At 45.5% G+C, this 22,500-nt stretch overlaps 3 protein-coding genes across 3 annotated transcripts in view; 1 reads left to right on the top strand and 2 right to left on the bottom strand.

The window, feature by feature from the left end:
* Nucleotides 1-542, top strand: part of LOC144513318 (formin-like protein 2) — a 23,573-nt gene extending 23,031 nt beyond the window's left edge. The window contains 1 exon segment of the mRNA XM_078244360.1: nucleotides 323-542. Within this exon segment, the coding sequence (XP_078100486.1) occupies nucleotides 323-411 (89 nt within the window). The 3' untranslated portion in view covers nucleotides 412-542.
* A 5,268-nt stretch (nucleotides 543-5,810) lies between these two features.
* Nucleotides 5,811-13,163, bottom strand: rgn (regucalcin). The gene is made up of 8 exons (XM_078244362.1): nucleotides 13,059-13,163; nucleotides 9,990-10,156; nucleotides 9,491-9,673; nucleotides 9,051-9,151; nucleotides 8,836-8,950; nucleotides 7,673-7,804; nucleotides 7,082-7,236; nucleotides 5,811-6,878 (listed from the first exon to the last, which is right to left on the bottom strand). The coding sequence occupies exons 2-8, from the start codon at nucleotides 10,150-10,152 to the stop codon at nucleotides 6,828-6,830; spliced, it is 900 nt and encodes a 299-aa protein (XP_078100488.1). The 5' UTR covers nucleotides 10,153-10,156; nucleotides 13,059-13,163; the 3' UTR covers nucleotides 5,811-6,827.
* A 1,036-nt stretch (nucleotides 13,164-14,199) lies between these two features.
* Nucleotides 14,200-22,500, bottom strand: part of vps16 (VPS16 core subunit of CORVET and HOPS complexes) — a 10,331-nt gene continuing 2,030 nt past the window's right edge. The window contains exons 7-24 of the mRNA XM_078244338.1: nucleotides 22,012-22,134; nucleotides 21,876-21,931; nucleotides 21,501-21,590; nucleotides 21,148-21,319; nucleotides 20,814-20,945; nucleotides 20,342-20,469; nucleotides 19,776-19,811; nucleotides 19,037-19,145; nucleotides 18,471-18,605; nucleotides 18,200-18,308; nucleotides 17,053-17,150; nucleotides 16,726-16,830; nucleotides 16,170-16,247; nucleotides 15,639-15,725; nucleotides 15,450-15,532; nucleotides 15,231-15,327; nucleotides 14,906-15,009; nucleotides 14,200-14,726 (exon numbers count right to left, since the gene is read on the bottom strand). Of these exons, the coding sequence (XP_078100464.1) occupies nucleotides 14,585-14,726; nucleotides 14,906-15,009; nucleotides 15,231-15,327; nucleotides 15,450-15,532; nucleotides 15,639-15,725; nucleotides 16,170-16,247; nucleotides 16,726-16,830; nucleotides 17,053-17,150; nucleotides 18,200-18,308; nucleotides 18,471-18,605; nucleotides 19,037-19,145; nucleotides 19,776-19,811; nucleotides 20,342-20,469; nucleotides 20,814-20,945; nucleotides 21,148-21,319; nucleotides 21,501-21,590; nucleotides 21,876-21,931; nucleotides 22,012-22,134 (1,884 nt within the window). The 3' untranslated portion in view covers nucleotides 14,200-14,584. The remainder of the gene's footprint in view (nucleotides 14,727-14,905; nucleotides 15,010-15,230; nucleotides 15,328-15,449; nucleotides 15,533-15,638; nucleotides 15,726-16,169; nucleotides 16,248-16,725; nucleotides 16,831-17,052; nucleotides 17,151-18,199; nucleotides 18,309-18,470; nucleotides 18,606-19,036; nucleotides 19,146-19,775; nucleotides 19,812-20,341; nucleotides 20,470-20,813; nucleotides 20,946-21,147; nucleotides 21,320-21,500; nucleotides 21,591-21,875; nucleotides 21,932-22,011; nucleotides 22,135-22,500) is intronic.

Raw genomic sequence — 22,500 nt, 5'->3', positions numbered from 1 at the left:
ACCTGCTGTCACCTGTCTGTCTGTCTGTAACCTGTCTGTCCGTCACCTGTCTGTCTCTTCTCTGTCACCTGTCTGTCTCCTCTCTGTCACCTGTCTGTCTCCTCTCTGTCACCTGTCACCTGTCTGTCTCCCGTCTGTCTCCTGATTGGTTCTCTCTCTCCCCTGTCTGCTTTCTGATTGGTTCTCTCTCTCCCCTGTCTGATTTCTGATTGGTTCTCTCTCCCCTGTCTGCTTTCTGATTGGTTCTCTCTCCCCTGTCTGCTTTCTGATTGGTTCTCTCTCCCCTGTCTGCTTTCTGATTGGTTCTCTCTCTCACCTGCAGCTCTGAAGACCGTCCCCTTCACAGCCCGATCGGCCAAACGCAGCTCTCGCTTCTTCTGTGAGCCCGCCCACTCCGAGGAGCATTACTGAGAGACATCGGGGACAGACATTACGTCAGAGAGACATTTCATCTCAGAAAGAGACAGATCAGACAGACACATCAGAGAGAGAGAGAGAGAGAGAGAGACAGGGCCTGAAACTAACACCGACTACGAGCCAATGGCGGGGGAAACTGTCCTCTAGCTGTCCAATGAGAAGTGAGTTTGCGGCTGGATACAGAGAAACATTAAAAGACTTTAAATACCAAGAGGACAGGTGGAGACATCGCCGAGGTTTCCTGCACTTACATGTATTTCACCTTCATGAGGAAACTAATACTGGCTGGTGGCCCAAATATTCCCCCCGCCGTGATCAGGAGAGAGAGACAGTTTCTCTGTCAGCATGTTCGGGAGTTTTCTTCAGCTGGCCACGCCCACTTCTAATCGTCGGGATCAATTAGCACTTTGGACATTTTTGATGGATATGATTGATGTTTTCTGTTATTTTATTGCTCAGTTTGTGCACAGAGAAGGTCCCCAGACACCTCTGACCTCTGACCTCTGCGGTACGTTCCATTCAAACCAAACTCCATTCACGAATTGGGCGATTTTAGGGGCCACTAAAGCTGGAGACAGACGCCCGAAAAGCAGAGCCTAAAGGGCTGTCCATACTGAGAACCATAATAGATAACCACGACTATAACCTATAACGGTGTCTACACTGCTGAACGATAACCAGCCCGTAATCAAACACAACGCACCTAAGTTATACAGCAGGAGCTACAGCGTAAGACTAGAGAAATGTCTGTAGTAATATCTACATATATGTGGATTTAAACACACTTTATGAACATAAAAGGCTGCCGTCGGTCCGTGGGCGCCAGAAAACACGGAGCCCAGCGCTGTAGAGAGAGGGCTCTGATTGGCTGTCACTGTCTCTCTCTGCCATGTCATGTTGTAAACTCAGACGGATTCTGATTGGCTCTATCAATCAAATCCATCTGAAAGTGATCCAACGATATCATTCTCCGTTGATATATAAACTATATCTACATATATATATATATATATATATATATATATATATATATATATATATATGCATACTGTATAGTTCTGGTTCTGGTTCTTGGTGTGGACGGCCTTTTACAGTTGGATTTGTCTCAATGTGAAACCAAACCGAACCGAGTTTACAAACTCATCAGCTGATTCAGGCCAGAGCAAACGATCTACAGGAGTAAAAACTCTCTAAAGTATTAACAGCAGACCCAGAGTCCTGTCTGTGGTTCTGGTTCTGGAGGTCTGTGGTTCTGGAGGTCTGTGGTTCTGGGTTCCTTGGGTCTGTGGTTCTGGATCTTGTACAGGGTTGTACTTCCTTCACTACATTGTGTTCTACTGTATATTTACGAGCCTTACCAGAGCCGCCGATACGCAGAGTCTGGCCCCTTTTACACATTACCAACAGGAAACACTGTTAGCGTTAGCATTAGCATTCACAAACTAAAGTGTCTGAATCTTTGCCAAACTCTGGTTATCTGTGACTCTGGCTCCACCAATCACCTTCCTGAAACTGACCCTTCCTTTCTCAAGTCCTGCTGTTAGCCTGTTAGCATGTTAGCTAGCACCGACCACAGCCACACAGGCAGAAACTTTAAAAACCTGTCTCCAACATGTCTATCCACAAAACATAACTTTAGTGTTTTAATGCAGAAACTTCACGCTCCAAACAGGTCGACATGTTCCCGTGTTGTGTTTTTAAGGAGCCCCGTTATATTCTGTATTCTGTGATTCTACCAGAACGTGTTTACATGCTTCAATGTCCAGAAACCTCTTCATGTTTCTCATAAAGTCGGTCTGAATGTATCTGTGATCCCCTCATGTTGGAGCGCTGTCTCTTTAAGAAGCTCTGATTGGTCAGCGTTTCCACAGCCGAGGCTGTTGGCAGGAGTACATGGCGGGAAAACCCAAAACCCAAAACCAGCCAACCAGACATGTTCTAGCAGGAATGTGAACAAAAAAATATTAGCAGCCTAGATTACGCAGCTTTCCGTGGCGTTAGCATGTAGCTACTTGTGACAATGTAAACACTGCAGTAATAGCCTAAAAAACATAGAAACCGAGCGTAAAAATAACCGTTAAAGTGGAGCGTTCAGGACAGTGGGAAATCTGAAAGTTTAAGCTCACAGGGATTTCTCTGAAATACGTTTACGATTCATTTAAAGCTTTGGCCGCATTTAAAGGTGCACTATGAGTTCCTGCATAGTTTCAGCGCAATTTAATTTTAGTCTCAAATGGTAGTCATCTCTCCTTGATCTGCTAGCTGCCTGGTCCCTGAACACACCGTGAAAAAGCCCGGTCTCAGGAGACAACACAGGGGTCGTAAATCTCAAACAAACATTAGAGGCACAGGATGGGCACCAAAATACAACAAACCACTCCAGCCAATCACAGACAAGATGGTTGGGGGAGGGGGTGGGGCTTAGTGACAGTTAGGGCCATTTTACAATTGCTGCAGCCAAGCTGGCGCGCGCCAATGTGACGTCAAAATGACGTAGATCTCGCTGGCGTTCGCCACTCTAAAGCAGAAACATGAAGCATGGAGGAGCTGGAGGACAACGTGATGCAGGTCTCTCTGGTAAACTCACTGGGTTAAGATGAGCTCTTTATGGTGAATGAAAGGCTTGATCTCACCAAGTAGCTCATCCAATCAGATCCAAGCATTGAGGTCAAAGCTGCTGCCAGTTCTGCCGTTGTTTACCTCCTTCTTCTTCTTCTGGTCCGTAGAAAGAGCAACGTCGGTAGCTTTTCCTCATTAGCGCCACCTCTGTTCAGGAGAAGACTGCAGCTAGTGTCGCGACCACCAGCGCCAGCATAAACAGTTACGGCGATCCCGGCACTCTACAGCTTGGCTGCGGCGAGTATACTGCACGTTTAAGTCAGTAAGTCATGACAGTTACGGGAACATGGGGGGGGCAAGCGTGCTCTGGTTAGTTTGGTATTTACCTGGAACATCAACAGACGTGACCTTGCAGGAACTCATAGAGCACCTTTAACGTGAACTTCTGCCATTGCAACATTATGGATATGACAGAAAACACGCAGAAAGCATAACAGGTCTCCTTTAAAACGCGTTGCCTGAGGCCTGGCAGCGAGCTGCGCTGTAGCAGAAACACGACAACAACACGGTGCTCAGTTTATCTCGATCTCGCCATCCACAGTTCATGTCCAACATGAACACCGTCTGCAAAGACTAAACATGAAAACTAGAGACGTTACGATACAAGAAGCAGAAAAGCCTCGTTGGTATCGGTGAGCACTGCCGTTTATACACAGATCTGATCCGTCATTTAGCCACGAAGAAAATCTACTTTAAAGTGCCCATATTATGAAAATTAACACTTTTTCTGTTCATGCTAACTCGTTCTCAATGGCAAAACACCGCTAAACACACAAATTCACCCTCATCCCCAAAATACATGACTGTCAGGATAAACTCACCTGATACAGGGTTTATTGATGTTTAACATGAAGAAGTAACGTCAGACTGCTGCTGAGGCTTTGAGTGGGACACACCTGGACACAGTTGTAAAACATGGACACACCTATAAACATGGACACCTGTAAAACATGGACACACCTGGACATACCTGTAAAACATGGACACACCTGGACATACCTGTAAAATATGGACACATCTGGACATACCTGTAAAATATGGACACACCTGGACATACCTGTAAAATATGGACACACCTGGACATACCTGTAAAATATGGACACACCTGGACACACCTGTAAAACATGGACACACCTGGACATACCTGTAAAACATGGACACACCTGGACACACCTGTAAAATATGGACACACCTGGACATACCTGTAAAATATGGACACACCTGGACACACCTGTAAAACAAGGAAACACCTGTAAACATGGACACACCTGGACACACCTGTAAAACAAGTAAAACGAGGAAACACCTGTAAACATGGACACACCTGGACACACCTGTAAAATATGGACACACCTGTAAAACAAGGAAACACCTGTAAACATGGACACACCTGGACACACCTGTAAAACATGGACACACCTGGACACACATGTAAAACATGGACACACCTGTAAAACGAGGACACACCTGTAAACATGGACACACCTGGACACACATGTAAAACATGGACACACATGTAAAACATGGACACACCTGTAAAATGAGGACACACCTGTAAAGAATGGACACACCTGGACACACATGTAAAACATGGACACACCAGTAAAATGAGGACACACCTGTAAAACATGGACACACCTGGACACACATGTAAAACATGGACACACCAGTAAAATGAGGACACACCTGTAAAACATGGACACACCTGTAAACATGGACACACCTGTAAAACATGGACACACCTGTAAACATGGACACACCTGTAAAACACGGACACACCTCTAAAAATAGTTGCATCATGAACAACTCGTATGATTTCTGATGATATTACGGCGACCGTTAAGTTTAGCCGAGAAAAGGTGACTGTGAGAAGACGTTGGTTCCTACAGCCCCCCCCCCCCCCCCGGAGTCTGTGTGATGATGTCATTCCCCCCCCCTCCAGAGTCTGTGTGATGATGTCATCCCCCCCCTTCTTTCATCATTTAAAGTCTGAACAAGGCAAAAAAGAGAAACAGCACAAAGTTTTCTACGTGTAAAAACATTTTCTATATGAAGCGTTTGGTTCTGTTTGGTGTTTGTTGGTTGTTGGTGATTCTGCACTCGGTGGTGCGGAAATAAAACGCACCCTGTCTACTTCCTGTCGAAATCAATCGTCAAAGCTCTTCACAGCCTTCAAACGTCGCCACACAAACGTCCCTTTTTGACATGAATTTGGGCATTTTTATAATTTATATTTTGGTGGTATTTTTTGGCGTATTTGTCGGGGCTTCGTTGACGCTCTCGTCACGTTCTGAATAAATCTTTAAGGAGACTTCAGATGCTTCAACACGGTGAGAATAAAACACATTTTTAGGATTTCATCTCTAGGCGTCCGCTCAAAACAGACCAACACGTAAAACCTAAAATATAATATTGTATGGTCTATATATATATATATATATATATATATATATATATATATATATATACCTGTATAAACATTAAGTGTTAGATTTTAAAATGATTTTTAAAACTATAAAACAAGATGTTTCAACATTAAATGAGCTGGATTATTTTTGGCTTTAGTTATTTTGGGTTGTTGTCCAGGTTTGGACTGCTTTACTACATTACCCACAATTCTCAGCTGCAAAACCTCTCAAAAATCAACAAGAACTTTTAAAAAAAACGACAAAAACTTCAAAAAAAAGTCAAAAATCATTTCTTAGTAAACACATTGACTGCTTCACTACATTACCCAGAATCCTCAGCTGCAAAACTTCAACAAACTGGTCCGATGTCTTTCAAGTTTTATTTTATTTTTATACAAATTTACATAATAATCATCTCTGTCACAGTCTTCTGGTCTCTGATTGGCTGTCACTTCATCATTTATTTAGGCTTTTTCAATATTAAACTACAAATATTTCCTGAAAATCAGCAATAAGTGTGATTTAGAGGGGTTTCTCTTCCACCTGGACTCTCTGTCTCCATGTTTGTGTGTCTGAGTGTCTGATGAACAACAATCTCTGAAACTGGTCCAGTATTAAACCAGAACCAAGCTGTAATGTTACCCTACAGGACTAATGTTCAGCAGCAGTTAGAGTCACTAAAAGTTCTGTTGTTGCTGCTGACAGACTCAGATTATTATTCTAAGTGTCTGACAACATTATGGGATGGATCCCTACAGAGATAGACCTTTTAGTTAAAGAGTAAGATCCTTTTAGTTTAACATGACACAGCCCCAAAATCACCATCACCAAACCCACCAGACTCCATGTAAATAATCAGGACTTTTAGTGTGTATAGAGCCAGCATATCTCCACCAGACTCCATGTAAATAATCAGGACTTTTAGCGTGTATAGAGCCAGCATATCTCCACATGTAAATGGGTGAATTAAGGGTTTATTTCAACCAAACCAGAGTGGTGATTGTTGGAACAGTGGAAAGATGAACCAAGACGGCTTTTGGTAGTTTTATTTAGTTTCTGTCCACTTTGAATGAAGTGTGTTTTACGATGATAAAAGTCCTGATTATTTACATGGAGTCTGGTGGGTTTGATGATGGTGATTTCGGGGCTGTTTCATGTTAAACTAAAAGGATCTTACTCTTTAACATTACCCATTTATTTAGCAAAAGATAATGTAGAGTTAGGGCTCGCTCTACATTATCCAGCTCATTAAACTACTTACTGATAACACCCTTACCCCCCACACAAGATATTCATTCATTCATTCATAAGAGTTTGTGACAGATTGAGTCAAACTGCTGATCAGTTCCAGCGGGTGATCTGAGCTGTGATTGGCTGATAAAATTATCCAGAGAACGACTTCGAAGGACGACCTTTAACCCCGAGTCCTGTTACCTGCACACACACACACACACACACACACACACACACACACACACACACACACACACACACACACACACACAGACAGACACATTTTACATTTGTATCTGAAGATATTAAGGCTAGCCATTTGCTAAGTAATATTAGCCTTGCTAAGTAGCAGCAGAGACACAGGTAGGGACCAACGTGCAGTAAGACAGGTGAGTGAGTCTCACCCTGAAGGTGTGTCCGGCCAGCGGCTGCTCTCTGCGCTCTGATTGGTCGAGGCCCAGACTGGCTGATGTGACGTAGAGGTCAGAGTATCCTGGACCCCCAAAACAACAGGAAGTAGTCTTCATCACCGGCAGAGACACGCTACGCACACGCACACCTGCAGATATACATTTAATATAAAACGTATTTAATGTAATACCTCGTCAGTCTCAGTTTCAGGGTCCTCGGCGGTCAACACGTTGAAGACCCAAATCTACTGACTCCGTGCTTTAATGTTTTAATGAGCGGTTCTTTAAACCGTAACCCTAGCGTGTTGGCATGTTAGCTTTAGCGTGCTAGCGTGTTAGCTTGTGGGACTTACCTGTAGCGGGGTCATGTTGATGACTCGTCCTCCGTTGTAGTTAGCGTGTTAGCATTAGCATGTTAGCGTGTGGGACTGACCTGTAGCGTGTTAGCATGCTAGCATGCTAGTGTGTTAGTGTGCAAGCGTGCTAACGTGTTAGCGTGTGGGACTGACCTGTAGTATGTTAGCATGCTAGCATGCTAGCGTGTTAGTGTGCAAGCGTGCTAGCGTGTTAGCGTACGGGACTGACCCGTAGCCGGGTCGATGTTGATGACTCGTCCTCCATTGTAACACGCCACCCAGAGACGGCTGTCAGCATCCACCGTCATCCCATCAGGAAGCCCCTCCCCCTCCTGCAGCCGGTACACCACACGGCGGTTACCTAGGCAACACACACACACAGAAACATCCAATCAGGAAGCCCCTCCCCCTCCTGCAGCCGGTGTTTGGGTCGTAGTATACAGGTGAGAGGGTACAGGTGTTACCTGTGTTTGGGTCGTAGTATACAGGTGAGAGAGTACAGGTGTTTCCTGTGTTTGGGTCGTAGTATACAGGTGAGAGGGTACAGGTGTTTCCTGTGTTTGGGTCGTAGTATACAGGTGAGAGTTACAGGTGTTACCTGTGTTTGGGTCGTAGTATACAGGTGAGAAGAGGGTTACAGGTGTTACCTGTGTTTGGGTTGTAGTATACAGGTGAGAGTTACAGGTGTTACCTGTGTTTGGGTCGTAGTATACAGGTGAGAGTTACAGGTGTTACCTGTGTTTGGGTCGTAGTATACAGGTGAGAGGGTACAGATGTTACCTGTGTTTGGGTCGTAGTATACAGGTGAGAAGAGGGTTACAGGTGTTACCTGTGTTTGGGTCGTAGTATACAGGTGAGAAGAGGGTTACAGGTGTTACCTGTGTTTGGGTCGTAGTATACAGGTGAGAAGAGGGTTACAGGTGTTTCCTGTGTTTGGGTCGTAGTATACAGGTGAGGGTTACAGGTGTTACCTGTGTTTGGGTCGTAGTATACAGGTGAGAGGGTACAGGTGTTACCTGTGTTTGGGTCGTAGTATACAGGTGAGAAGAGGGTTACAGGTGTTACCTGTGTTTGGGTCGTAGTATACAGGTGAGAAGAGGGTTACAGGTGTTACCTGTGTTTGGGTCGTAGTATACAGGTGAGAAGAGGGTTACAGGTGTTACCTGTGTTTGGGTCGTAGTATACAGGTGAGAGTGTACAGGTGTTTCCTGTGTTTGGGTTGTAGTATGCAGGTGAGAGGGTACAGGTGTTACCTGTGTTTGGGTCGTAGTATAACGGTGAGAAAGAGACAGGTGAGAAAGAGACAGGTGTGTCTTACAGGTGTTTCCTGTGTTTGGGTCGTAGTATACAGGTGAGAGAGAGACAGGTGAGAGAGAGACAGGTGTGTCTTACAGATGTTTCCTGTGGTTGGGTCGTAGTCGAAGGCGTCGACCGTCAGAGATAAACTGTCGATGTAGAAAAATGTCTTCTGGTCCAAAGACCAGTCCAAGCCGTTAGAGATGTCCACCTGAGAGACAGACAGGTTAGAGAGACAGGTTAGAGATGTCCACCTGAGAGACAGACAGGTTAGACAGAGAGACGGGCTAGACAGACAGACAGACAGGTACCTGTCTCAGGTGTCTGGTAACAGTGAGGTCAGAGGTCACAGAGAACAGAGATCCTTGTCCTTTCTGAACTTCAGCGGGGCGCTCCTCCTTCCCCATCGTACCTGGGACACACACACAGTTACCACGGCAACAGCACTCACACAGACAGGTGACCTTCACCAACCCTAACCCACTGTTACCACGGCAATAGACTGTTTCCTGTTGGGTCTGACCAACGGGGTCTGCTGCTCCATTATATATACCGTCTATGGTCTGGACCAGGAGACAGAGACCCAACGGTGTCTGGTGGTCCATTATATAGACCGTCTATGGTCTGGACCGGGAGACAGAGACCCAACGGGGTCTGGTGGTCCATTATATATACCGTCTATGGTCTGGACCGGGAGACAGAGACCCAACGGGGTCTGGTGGTCCATTATATAGACCGTCTATGGTCTGACCTGCCAGCAGGCGTCCTGCCGGGTCCACCTTCCCGTCATTCAGCCGGTTGGTCGGTTTGTCCTCGTCCACCTCCACCAGTGATGTCATCATCTCAGTCGACCAATCAACAGCCACGATGCAGCGACCCACACCGGCAACATAACCACCAGACATACGGGGAACCACAAAGCCCACAGAGTCCTCTAGAGATAGACAGGTAGAGAGAGAGACAGGTAGAGAGAGAGACAGGCCGGGAGACAGACAGGTTAGAGACAGACAGGTCGGAGAGAGAGACAGAAAAAGCGAGACAGGGAGAGAAACAGACAAGGAGGAAGGGAGAGAGAGAGAGACAGGGTGAGAGACAGACAGGGAGAGAGAGAGACAGACAGGGAGGGAGAGAGACAGGGAGTGAGCAGAAGACAGACAGGTAAAAAAGTATTGAAAGTGTTTTAGGCGTCTAAATAAAAACCAAGCATTAGTCAGACACTCCGAGTGTTTGCTGCATGCTGATTGGCCGACCTGTCTCCACAGACTGCATCTGATTGGTCGTTGGACTCCAGCGGTGGATTTTGTGTCCGGCGATGTCAACGAACAGCAGCGTCTGCTCTGACTCCTCCCACACCGGCCCTTCACCAATCAGAGCACCCGCCTTCACCACACACTCCACCTTCACCGATGACATCACTCTGTTCCCATGACAACAACAGGAGTCACACAGATATATTATTAAAGCACTGCAGAGATTACTACAGACAGACAGACAGGTCAGAGAGACAGACAGGTTAGAGAGACAGATAGACAGACATGTTAGAGAAACAGACAGGTTAGAGAGACAGACAGATAGACAGGTTAGAGAGACAGACAGGTTAGAGAGACAGACAGATAGACATGTTAGAGAAACAGACAGGTTAGAGAGACAGACAGGTTAGAGAGACAGACAGGTTAGAGAGACAGACAGCTAGACAGGTTAGAGAGACAGACAGGTTAGAGAGACAAACAGATAGACAGGTTAGAGAAACAGACAGGTTAGAGAGACAGACAGATAGACAGGTTAGAGAAACAGACAGGTTAGAGAGACAAACAGATAGACAGGTTAGAGAGACAGACAGATAGACAGATTAGAGAGGCAGATAGACAGGTTAGAGAGACAGACAGATAGACAGGTTAGAGAGACAGACAGGTTAGAGAGACAGACAGATAGACAGGTTAGAGAGACAGACAGGTTAGAGAGAGACAGATAGACAGGTTAGAGAAACAGACAGGTTAGAGAGACAGACAGACAGGTTAGAAAGACAGATAGACAGACATGTTAGAGAGACAGACAGGTTAGAGAGACAGACAGATAGACAGGTTAGAGAGACAGACAGGTTAGAGAAACAGACAGGTTAGAGAGACAGACAGATAGACAGGTTAGAGAGACAGACAGCTAGACAGGTTAGAGAGACAGACAGGTTAGAGAGACAGACAGATAGACAGGTTAGAGAGACAGACAGGTTGAGAGACAGACAGACAGACAGGTTAGAGAGACAGACAGGTTAGAGAAAGACAGACATGTTAGAGAGACAGATAGATAGACAGGTTAGAGAGACAGACAGGTTAGAGGGACAGACGGATAGACAGGTTAGAGAGACAGACAGGTTAGAGAGACAGACATGTTAGAGAGACAGATAGCTAGACAGGTTAGAGAGACAGACAGGTTAGAGGGACAGACGGATAGACAGGTTAGAGAGACAGACAGCTAGACAGGTTAGAGAGACAGACAGGTTAGAGAGACAGACAGATAGACAGGTTAGAGAGACAGACAGGTTAGAGAGACAGACAGGTTAGAGAGACAGATAGACAGGTTAGAGAGACAGACAGATAGACAGGTTAGAGAGACAGACAGGTTAGAGAGACAGACAGATAGACAGGTAGAGAGACAGAGAGACAGACAGGTTAGAGAGACAGACAGATAGACAGGTTAGAGAGACAGACAGGTTGAGAGACATACAGACAGACAGGTTAGAGAGACAGACAGGTTGGAGACAGACAGACAGACAGGTTAGAGAGACAGACAGGTTAGAGAAACAGACAGGTTAGAGAGACAGACATGTTAGAGAGACAGATAGACAGACAGGTTAGAGAGACAGACAGATAGACAGGTTAGAGAGACAGACAGGTTAGAGAGACAGACAGATAGACAGGTTAGAGAAACAGACAGGTTAGAGAGACAGACAGGTTAGAGAGACAGATAGACAGGTTAGAGAAACAGACAGGTTAGAGAGACAGACAGGTTAGAGACAGACAGACAGACAGGTTAGAGAGACAGACAGACAGGTTAGAGAGACAGACAGGTTAGAGACAGACAGGCAGACAGACAGACATGTTAGAGAGACAGACAGGTTGGAGACATACAGACAGACAGGTTAGAGAGACAGACAGGTTAGAGAGACAGACAGGTTAGAGAGACAGATAGACAGGTTAGAGAGACAGACAGATAGACAGGTTAGAGAAACAGACAGGTTAGAGAGACAGACAGGTTAGAGACAGACAGACAGACAGGTTAGAGAGACAGACAGACAGGTTAGAGAGACAGACAGGTTAGAGACAGACAGACATGTTAGAGAGACAGACAGGTTAGAGACAGACAGGTTAGAGAGACAGACAGACAGGTTAGAGAGACAGACAGACAGGTTAGACAGACAGAAAGGTTAGACAGACAGACAGGTTAGAGAGACAGACAGACATGTTAGAGAGACAGACAGACATGTTAGAGAGACAGACAGGTTAGAGAGACAGACAGACAGACATGTTAGAGAGACAGACAGTTTAGAGAGACAGACAGACAGAACCTTGTGGTACTGCAGTATTATAGAGAACATATTACCTGATATTACTGCAGTATTATAGAGAACATAGTACCTGATAGTACTGCAGTATATAAGTCTTATAGTACATAGTACCTGATAGTACTGCAGTATATAAGTCTTATAGTACATAGTACCTGATAGTACTGCAGTATATAAGTCTTATAGTACATAGTACCTGATAGTACTGCAGTATATAAGTCTTATAGTACATAGTACCTGATAGTACTGCAGTATATAAGTCTTATAGTACATAGTACCTGATAGTACTGCAGTATTTCATGTTCACGGAGTAAACAAGGACAGTTAGAGTTAAAGTTTAACTTAACAGACGCTGAGTCAACACTTTCTTCTCTCGCCAGATTCCTTCAACAATCCGCCACCTTCTGATGCTGCCTTGCTTATCGGCCCATCATAGCCGTGCTGGAGTCTAACTACAGACTTTTTATGAAATGCAAACATGTTTTACTACAATCGGCTAACACATAAATCACACAGCAGTACTTCTTCTTCATTAAAACACGGGTTTTAGACACACAGCATGGAGCTAACAGTAGCCTAGCTCACATGTCCGTCGCAGCGGACTTCCGTAATCAACAAGCTTTAAAGTGACTGATATTTGAATGGAGTCCGGTTATCTCCGTCTCTAAACTTTCAGGTACTTTAAACACACGCAGTAACGTGTACTCTGTGTAAAAGTACATATTTGGTAATTAGAAGACAGAGTTAAGTTAAAACCTACCTGCTGTGGAATCTTATTTAAAGTTGTAGAAGTTGTAAACGGCTCCAACAGGTGTGTTGTCCTACTTCGCTCCAGCTGAAGGCTCCGCTCCCTGAACGCAGCATCCAGCTGATGCAGCGTTCAGGGGCTGTGGGAACAATAGGAAAAACGGTTGGAAAAGGCACGGGAACCCCTGCTGAAGTTGGAACAACTCAGAAATTCTGGAAAGATTTTGGTGTTTAACAACCCTCCTCACTGTGATGACATAATAATATGATATTTAGAATAATATAAATATATATATATATATATATATATATATATATATATAAAAAGAGCTGTCAATCGATTAAAAAATGTAATCTAATTAATTACATACTCTGTGATTAATTAATCTAAATTAATCGCATACATAATTAACGGTGCCTGAACCGAGACTTTTTAAGAAAGTAAAAAAGAAAAGAATAAAAAGGTATAAACAACAGTCGGTGACATTAAAGAACGGCTTGTTTATTGCTAAGGCCATATGGTCAACATTACATGATTAATAATAATGTAGAACAACAACAACTTATTTCACTAGTAAACTGCTGCTGAACGACAAAAACAACCACCAGACATAGTTTACCAGTTTCACTGAACTGAGAACTGCTGAGAGGGTTAATACATCTTCTAAGTCCCGCTGCCCGAAGGCACGAGATACTCTATTCTGTCCCTAAGTGCCATACTCCGTACGGGATAGGCTGGACGAGCGTCCCCTCCCCGACCCCTCCTGGCCTGACCCTCTGTGCTGTGAGCACGAGGAGTCTGGGCCTGCCCCAAAAAAAGAGGTCCTTTGACTTGCAAAGCTTCTCTTTCATACACAGTTCATCTCCCTCCCCTCATAGACGCAGCTCGGCAATACACCAAAAGCTTACAGGAAGCACACCACCTGCCAAACAGGATATGCAGCTGGGATCAACAGCTTGAGGTCAGCCTCCCTCGCACCGCTCTGTCAGCTCTCTTCTCTAAAGCACACCGTCTGTCCTGTTATAGATGCAATACAGACTCATATGTTTTCAACTGAACCTCCGTTCAACATATTGAACAATTAAAATCTCAGTAACAGGTCATCCCAACATTTCATTTCCTGTAGCTCTTTCAAAATAAAACGTGCGTCTGGTTCTCTGTTGAAAGGCTTTTATTGTGAAGCAGCAACAACAGGAAGTGTTTACAGTTCTGATACACAGGGGGGGGGGGGGGGAGGAAGCAGGGGGGGACCACCGAAGAAGAAAACATGTTCAAAGTAACAATTAATATCTCAATAAAATTACTATATACATCATCTAAGGATCACTTTCTGGCAGAGGACCTTCTGCTGTTTCTGTGGATGGGATCACTTTCTGGCAGAGGACCTTCTGCTGTTTCTGTGGATGGGATCACTTTTTGGCAGAGGACCTTCTGCTGTTTCTGTGGATGGGATCACTTTCTGGCAGAGGACCTTCTGCTGTTTCTGTGGATGGGATCACTTTTTGGCAGAGGACCTTCTGCTGTTTCTGTGGATGGGATCACTTTTTGGCAGAGGCAGCGGCGGCGCGGTTGAGGCGGTCGAGCAGCTGGCGGTCGGAGGCGGGGCATCGGGAGAGCACGGCGGCCAGCTCAGAGTCGCTCTTACGCTCGATGGCGGCGTCCGCTGCGCCCTCCAGGTCCCTACGGAGAGAAGAAGAAGAGTTAGCGTCCACGCTCCGAAAAAAAAATCGCCAAAAACGCCGTTGAGAAAGCGCCAGAAATAACGGAGGAAATAGTGTCGATAAAGCTTTGAAAACGCTGTCAAAGTTAGGTGGCGTCTCTGGGCGGCGTGATGATGTCACAGTGATGATGTCACTCACCCGATGGCCAGGTGGGCTTTGACCCTCTGCTCCGGCGTAACCTTGGAAACGTACTTCTTGGCTTCGTGCTTGTTGTTGCTCTTCATGCAAACCTCGACAAATGCCTGAAACAGAGAATCATGGGAAACGTAGTCAGCAGAATATAATACAGAGACCGCTCTGAATCATGGGAAACGTAGTCAGCAGAGTATAATACAGAGACCGCTCTGAATCATGGGAAACGTAGTCAGCAGAATATAAGACACCTTCTTTAAGGTTTTGGGGTTTTCTGGTTGAAGTTGGAGAGTTCAGTCTAAAATATAAAAGGGGTGGGGCTTCCTCTCACCAGGTAGCCAATGGGAGACTTCTTGCTCTTTGAGAACTTCTCTAACTCCTCCCACTCCTCTTTCTCCGCCAGAGACTTCAGCTTCAGCCACCAAAACCTGCAGACAGACAGGTAGAGAGACAGGTAGAGAGACAGACGGGTTACAGAGACTTCAGCTTCAGCCACCAAAACCTGCAGACAGACAGGTAGAGAGACAGACAGGTAGAGAGACAGACAGACCTCTTGTCAGGGACTCTAAAGTCTCGGTACAGCTGCTCCGCCTGTTTGTGGAGTCCCAATGCCAGCAGAGCCTCCATGGTCGCCTGCACACACACAGGAAGTGACATCACAACCCAGGATGTAGTATCCAAATAAAACATTATACGAGACTTTTAACATCTTCTAATACTAAAGCCCCGCCCCCTTTACCTGCAGAGACAGTCCCAGAAGCCCCGCCCCCTTTTCGTCGTCCAGTTTGCGTTGGAAACGAAGGAGACGCATCTCTTCCTCCGTAGCCTGAAGACAACATTTAAATTAAAGAAAGACCCTTTTAGTTTAACGTAATCTCCATCACCAAACCACCAGACTCCATGTAAATAATCAGGACTTTTAGCGTGTATAGAGCCAGCATATCTCCACATTTTATTAAGGGCTGCATTATATAATAATAATAATAATAATAATAATAATAAAAATAATAATAATAATAATAATTAAATAATATAATAATAATAATAATAATAATAATAACAATAATAATAATAATTAAATAATATAACAATAATAATAACAACAATAATAACAATAATATAACAACAACAACAATAATAATAATAATAATTAAATAATATAATAACAATAATAATAATAACAATAATAATAATAACAATATATAATAACAATAATATAATAACAATAATAATAATAATAATAATAATAATAATAATAATAGGGTCTGACCTTTGCAGAGAACTCGTTCTTGGCCTTGTTGTATTCATCAACAGCAGTCTGGAGGAGAGACAGACGGCTTTCTAACCTCTGCAGACAGACAGGTAGAGAGACAGACATGTTAGACAGACAGCTCTCTAACCTTTGCAGACAGACAGAGAGACAGGTTAGACAGACATGTTAGAGAGACAGACAGGTTAGAGAGACAGACAGGCAGACAGGTTAGAGAGCGAGAGACAGACAGGTTAGACAGACAGCTCTCTAACCTTTGCAGACAGACAGAGAGACAGGTTAGACAGACATGTTAGAGAGACAGACAGGTTAGAGAGACAGACAGGCAGACAGGTTAGAGAGACAGACAGGCACACAGGTTAGAGAGCGAGAGACAGACAGAAAGACTTCTCCCTGTAGCTGGCTGTAACGTGGTAGAGTAACTAGGGTAATAGATTACTAGGGTAATAGATTACTAGGGTAATAGATTACTAGAGTAATAGATTACCTTCTCCCTGTAGCTGGCTGTAACGTGGTAGAGTAACTAGGGTAATAGATTACTAGGGTAATAGATTACCTTCTCCCTGTAGCTGGCTGTAACGTGGTAATTGGCCAGTTCCTGGTGGTCGTCGTCTTGGTTATAGAGATCCTTCAGAGTTTCCTGTTCCTGCAGCTTACAGAACTACAAATACAAACACAGAACTACAACATGATACAAACAACTTTATCAACACATTCTCACAGAACATACATACATACACAAGGAAGGATGATGAAGACCTACCTGTCTGTAGAGGAAGAGGAGGATGAAGATGATGAAGACCTACCTGTCTGTAGAGGAAGAGGAGGATGAAGACCTACCTGTCTGTAGAGGAAGAGGAGGATGAAGATGATGAAGACCTACCTGTCTGTAGAGGCTGAGAGCGACCGGCTGGTTCCTCAGAGTCATGAAGAAATCTCCTCTGTTCATCTCACTCTTCAGATAGGTCACCACGGTGTACACTAACCAGGATAACAGGAAACACTCTCAACACTAGCCAGGATAACAGGAAACACTCAACACTAACCAGGATAACAGGAAACAGGAAACACTGTCAACACTAGCCAGGATGACAGGAAACACTCAACACTAGCCAGGATAACAGGAAACAGGAAACACTCTCAACACTAACCAGGATAACAGGAAACACTCAACACTAACCAGGATAACAGGAAACAGGAAACACTCTCAACACTAACCAGGATAACAGGAAACACTCAACACTAACCAGGATAACAGGAAACACTCAACACTAGCCAGGATAACAGGAAACAGGAAACACTAACCAGGATAACAGGAAACACTCAACACTAACCAGGATAACAGGAAACAGGAAACACTAACCAGGATAACAGGAAACAGGAAACACTAACCAGGATAACAGGAAACAGGAAACACTCTCAACACTAACCAGGATAACAGGAAACACTCTCAACCCTCTACATTAATACTGTATATATATATATATAAATATGTGTGTGTGTCTCTGTGTGTGTGTGTGTGTGTGTGTCTGTCTGTGTGTGTGTGTGTGTGTGTCTGTGTCTGTGTGTGTGTGTGTGTGTGTCTGTGTGTGTGTGTGTGTGTGTCTGTGTGTGTGTGTGTCTCTGTGTGTGTGTCTGTGTCTCTGTGTGTGTGTGTGTGTCTGTGTGTGTGTCTCTGTGTGTGTGTGTGTCTCTGTGTGCGTGTGTGTCTCTGTGTGTGTGTCTCTGTGTGTGTGTCTCTGTGTGTGTGTCTCTGTGTGTGTCTCTGTGTGTGTGTGTGTGTGTGTCTCTGTGTGTGTCTCTGTGTGTGTGTGTGTCTGTGTGTGTGTGTGTGTGTGTGTGTGTGTGTGTGTGTCTGTGTGTGTGTGTGTGTGTGTGTGTGTGTGTCTCTGTGTGTGTGTGTGTGTCTCTGTGTGTGTGTGTGTGTGTGTGTGTGTGTGTGTGTGTGTGTGTGTGTGTGTGTGTGTGTGTGTGTGTGTGTGTGTGTGTGTGTGTGTGTGTGTGTGTGTGTGTGTGTGTAGCAGACTGACCGAGGTCTGTGTCTCCACTCTCCACAGCTTTGCTGAGCGCCAGCTGACTCCTCTTCATCTTCAGCAGCAGAGGAACCTGCTCGCCGGACCGAGCCTCAAAGTCCAACAGCTGACAGAGGACACACACACACACACACACACACACACACACACACAACCATGTTTACATGCTCTTATTCTGAAAAACAGCTGACAGAGGAGACACAGATGATATTTATATTATATATGATGTGTAGAACAGGATGTGTCTCAGTCTGTGTGCGTTAGTTACCTTGATGGCGAGCTCGGTGCGTCCACATTCGTAAGCTTTAGCGGCGATGTGCGAGTAGGAAACGCCGGGCGAGTCTCCCACCTTCACACACACGGCTCGGGCGATGGCCTCGTCCGATAGGTCCTTCTGCTGCACCTGGACACGCCCACAAACACATCACACAGTTATAAGAACGAGCCACGTCACTGGACACAGCACGGCGCAGAGAGAAGCCTGATTGGTTTATCTGGCTCTGGGGGCGGGTCTTACACACATATGTATACATCTATTAACGTATGTTAAAAAACAGTCGGTAGATACGTGAGGGCTCACATTAAGGTGGGACAAAGTGTCTCTGGTCATGTGAAGACTTGAAGCAGACTGAACAGAGACAGGAGAGAGATGTGAGACAGGTTACCTTGTAGAGACAGGAGGGAGAGACAGGACAGACAGGTGAGACAGGACAGACAGGTGAGACAGAACAGAGATGTGAGACAGGTAAGAGAGGGAGGAGAGAGAGAGGAAAGAGAGGTGAGACAAGTAAGAGAGAGAGGTGAGACAGGTATGAGAGAGGTGAGACAGGTTACCTTGCAGGAAGCCCAGTGTTTGAGGACTCTGCTGACTCCCTGATAGTCTGGGATCTTCAGGTACCGACAGACTTCTATCGCTAACGGATAAAACTGTCGATACACCAACCTGAGAGACAGACAGTTAGAGAGAGGCAGGCAGGTAGAGAGAGACAGACAGGTAGAGAGAGAGCGACAGACTCACAAGTCAACATATATCTCCACCAGAATTTGGCTAAAGTATCTTCAATACGCTGATCACAGCAGTAATCTTTATGGAAGAAAAATACAGACAGGTAGAGAGAAAGACAGGTAGAAAGACAGACAGGTAGAGAGACAGGTAGAGAAACAGGTAGAGAGACAGAGAGGTAGAGAGACAGGTAGAGAGACAGACAGGTAGAGAGACAGGTAGAGAGACAGAGAGGTAGAGAGACAGACAAGTAGAGAGACAGACAAGTAGAGAGACAGACAAGTAGATAGACAGAGAGGTAGAGAGACAGACAAGTAGATAGACAGAGAGGTAGAGAGACAGACAAGTAGAGAGAGGCAGGCAGGTAGAGAGAGACAGAGAGGTAGAGAGACAGACCGGTAGAGAGAGAGGCAGGTAGAGACAGAGAGGTAGAGAGACAGAGAGGTAGAGAGACAGAGAGGTAGAGAGACAGACCGGTAGAGAGAAAGGGAGGTAGAGAGAAAAGGAGGTAGAGAGAGAGACAGGTAGAGAGACAGAGAGGTAGAGAGAGAGACAGGTCGGCTGACTGACCTGTCGATGAGAACCTGTAGGGTCATCTGTTTGAATCTGAGGTAAGAGGTCAAGGAGCTGATCTTACAGCTGATTGGTTGGTGGTAAGAACTGATCTTACAGCTGATTGGTTGGTGGTATGAACTGATCTTACAGCTGATTGGTTGGTGGTAAGAACATGAATGACTCATAGAGCTCAACAGTGAGGTTCCTGAAGTACGATTTATATTATCAGTCATAATGTCTGAACCATCAGCAGTGTGTGTGTGTGTGTGTGTGTGTGTGTGTGTGTGTGTGTGTGTGTGTGTCTCTGTGTGTGTGTGTGTCTCTGTGTGTGTGTGTCTCTGTGTGTGTGTCCGTGTGTGTGTGTCTCTGAGAGGATACTGTGTGTGTGTGTGTGTGTGTGTGTCTGTGTGTGTGTGTGTGTGTGTGTGTGTGTGTGTGTGTGTGTGTGTGTGTGTGTGTGTGTGTGTGTGTGTCTCTGTGTGTGTGTGTCTCTGTGTGTGTGTGTGTCTGTGTGTGTGTGTGTCTGTGTGTGTGTGTGTGTGTGTGTGTGTGTGTGTGTGTGTGTGTGTGTGTGAGGATACTGTGTGTGTGTGAGTGGGAGTCCGACTCCTCTCTCTCTGACAGCGTTCAGGACTCTGAGTTCTCTGCAGGTCGACACAAACGCTTCGGGACTGAAGTCAGTCAGGAAACACTTTCCAAAGGACGCAGCCTGGTGACACACACACACACACACACACACACACACACACACACACACACACACACACACACACAGAGACACACACACACACACACACACACAGTATCCTCTCTCACACACACACACACACACACACACACACAGAGACACACACACACACAGAGACACACACACAGACACAGAGACACACACACAGACACACACACACAGACACAATATATTATTTCTCAAAATATTCCAACTTTTATTTTGAAAATATTCCTGTTTTAAGAGTTTTAACTGACCGAGTCACAGACTGTAATATATATATAATAATAATAATAATAATAATAATAATAATGGCGTTATCTCACCCTGAGCAGGGATTTCTGGGTATTGGAGTCATACTCGTGTCCTGCAGCCTCCACACACTGTCTGACTGCTTCTCCCAGCATGCTTTGCTCCTTGATCTCCCTCAGGTACTCATCAGCCTTCTGACTCGACTTCTACACAAAGAAACAAGGAGAGACAGACAGGTAGGTCAGACAGACAGACAGGTCAGAGAGACAGACCAACAGTGAGACAGGTAGGGATGAAACAAAGATAGAGACAGACAAGTTAGGCAGACAGACAGGTACCTGGTACTCCCTGTGAGCCTCCAGTAGACAGAGATAGAGAGACAGACAGGTCAGAGAGACAGACAAGTACCTGGTACTCCCTGTGAGCCTCTAGGAGCAGCGCTCCTGGAGCCATAGAGGCGATTTTAAAGATTTCCTGACAGACCAAAGGAACCTCCTGGAGAAGCTCCTGATTGGCCGAGCTGATGATCCGAACTCCGTCCAGCTCTCCAATCAGAACGCAGGGATCCTCCAGAGGGAACCTGGGGTCAGGGGTCAAGGCTCCTACACAGGGCTCAAACTGTGACAGAAACCAAAAACCGGACCGGACTAACCCTAACCCTGGATCGGAGTCCCCGACGGACTAATCTAATATATATGTATATATATGTATATATATATATATATATATATATATATGTTATAAACATGTTTAAAGGATACTGGATGGTGTCGTGACTGACTCCGACCACCAGGAGCAGTCTGTCCCACATCAACGCCACAGACGGCTGCTGACTCTTAGGCCTGCGACACCTGGACAGGTAGACAGGTAGGGAGACAGACAGGTAGACAGGTCCAGAGGGAGACAGATGGTTGAGTGGACAGACAAGTAGACAGGCCCAGGGGGAGACAGACAGGTAGACAGGTCCAGAGGGAGACAATATGCTGGCTCTATACACGCTAAAAGTCCTGATTATTTACATGGAGTCTGGTGTGTTTGGTGATGGTGATTTCAGGGCTGTTTCATGTTTTAAACTAAAAGGATCTTACTCTTTAAGGATCAGACAGACAGACAGACAGACAGACAGGTAAACGTACCAGACCATCTGTTTGGGAGGCGTCGTCTTCTTGGTGTCTACTTCACTCATTTTGTCCTACAGAAACAGAACCACCTGTCAATCATCCACAGTACCCGCCCCCTCGGTTAGAGCTAACAGCTGATTGGACGGCTCACCTGCAGGTGGGAGGAGCCTGTCCACATGTGTCCCGTGTCCGTGAAGAGAGCTAGGTACTTATAGCTGAAAGACACCGACATGTGGATGATACAGCCGGCCTGGGGACCCAGACCTGGAGGAACCTGAGAGACAGACAGGCAGACAGACAGGTTAGAGAGAGACAGATAGGCAGCAGGCCTGGGGACCCAGAAATGGAGGAACCTGAGAGACAGACAGGCAGACAGACAGGTTAGAAAGAGACAGATAGGCAGCAGGCCTGGGGACCCAGACCTGGAGGAACCTGAGAGACAGACAGGCAGACAGACAGGTTAGAGAGAGACAGATAGGCAGCAGGCCTGGGGACCCAGACTTGGAGGACCCTGAGAGACATACAGGCAGACAGACAGGTTAGAGAGAGACAATCTGTCTGTCTGTCTCTCTACCTGTTTCTCTACCTGGCTGTCTGTCTGTCTACCTGTCTACATTTCTGTCTCTCTACCTGCCTGTCT

Source organism: Sander vitreus, unplaced genomic scaffold, assembly GCF_031162955.1.
Source record: "Sander vitreus isolate 19-12246 unplaced genomic scaffold, sanVit1 ctg214_0, whole genome shotgun sequence".
NCBI lineage: Eukaryota > Metazoa > Chordata > Actinopteri > Perciformes > Percidae > Sander > Sander vitreus.
The sequence above is the reverse complement of the archived record's forward strand: the minus strand, read 5'-3'. Positions and strand labels throughout refer to the sequence as shown.

What these genes read in the sequence shown, in the direction of transcription:
- rgn (XM_078244362.1), bottom strand. Translation starts at nt 10,152, where the DNA reads ATGTCATCGGTGAAGGTGGAGTGTGTGGTGAAGGCGGGTGCTCTGATT. An exon ending in GGCAGGACGCCTGCTGGCAG is followed by an intron (nt 9,152 to 9,490) that starts GTCAGACCATAG and finishes TGTGTGTCCCAG; the next exon opens with GTACGATGGGGAAGGAGGAG. An exon ending in CCCAACCACAGGAAACATCT is followed by an intron (nt 7,805 to 8,835) that starts GTAAGACACACC and finishes TGTGTTGCCTAG; the next exon opens with GTAACCGCCGTGTGGTGTAC.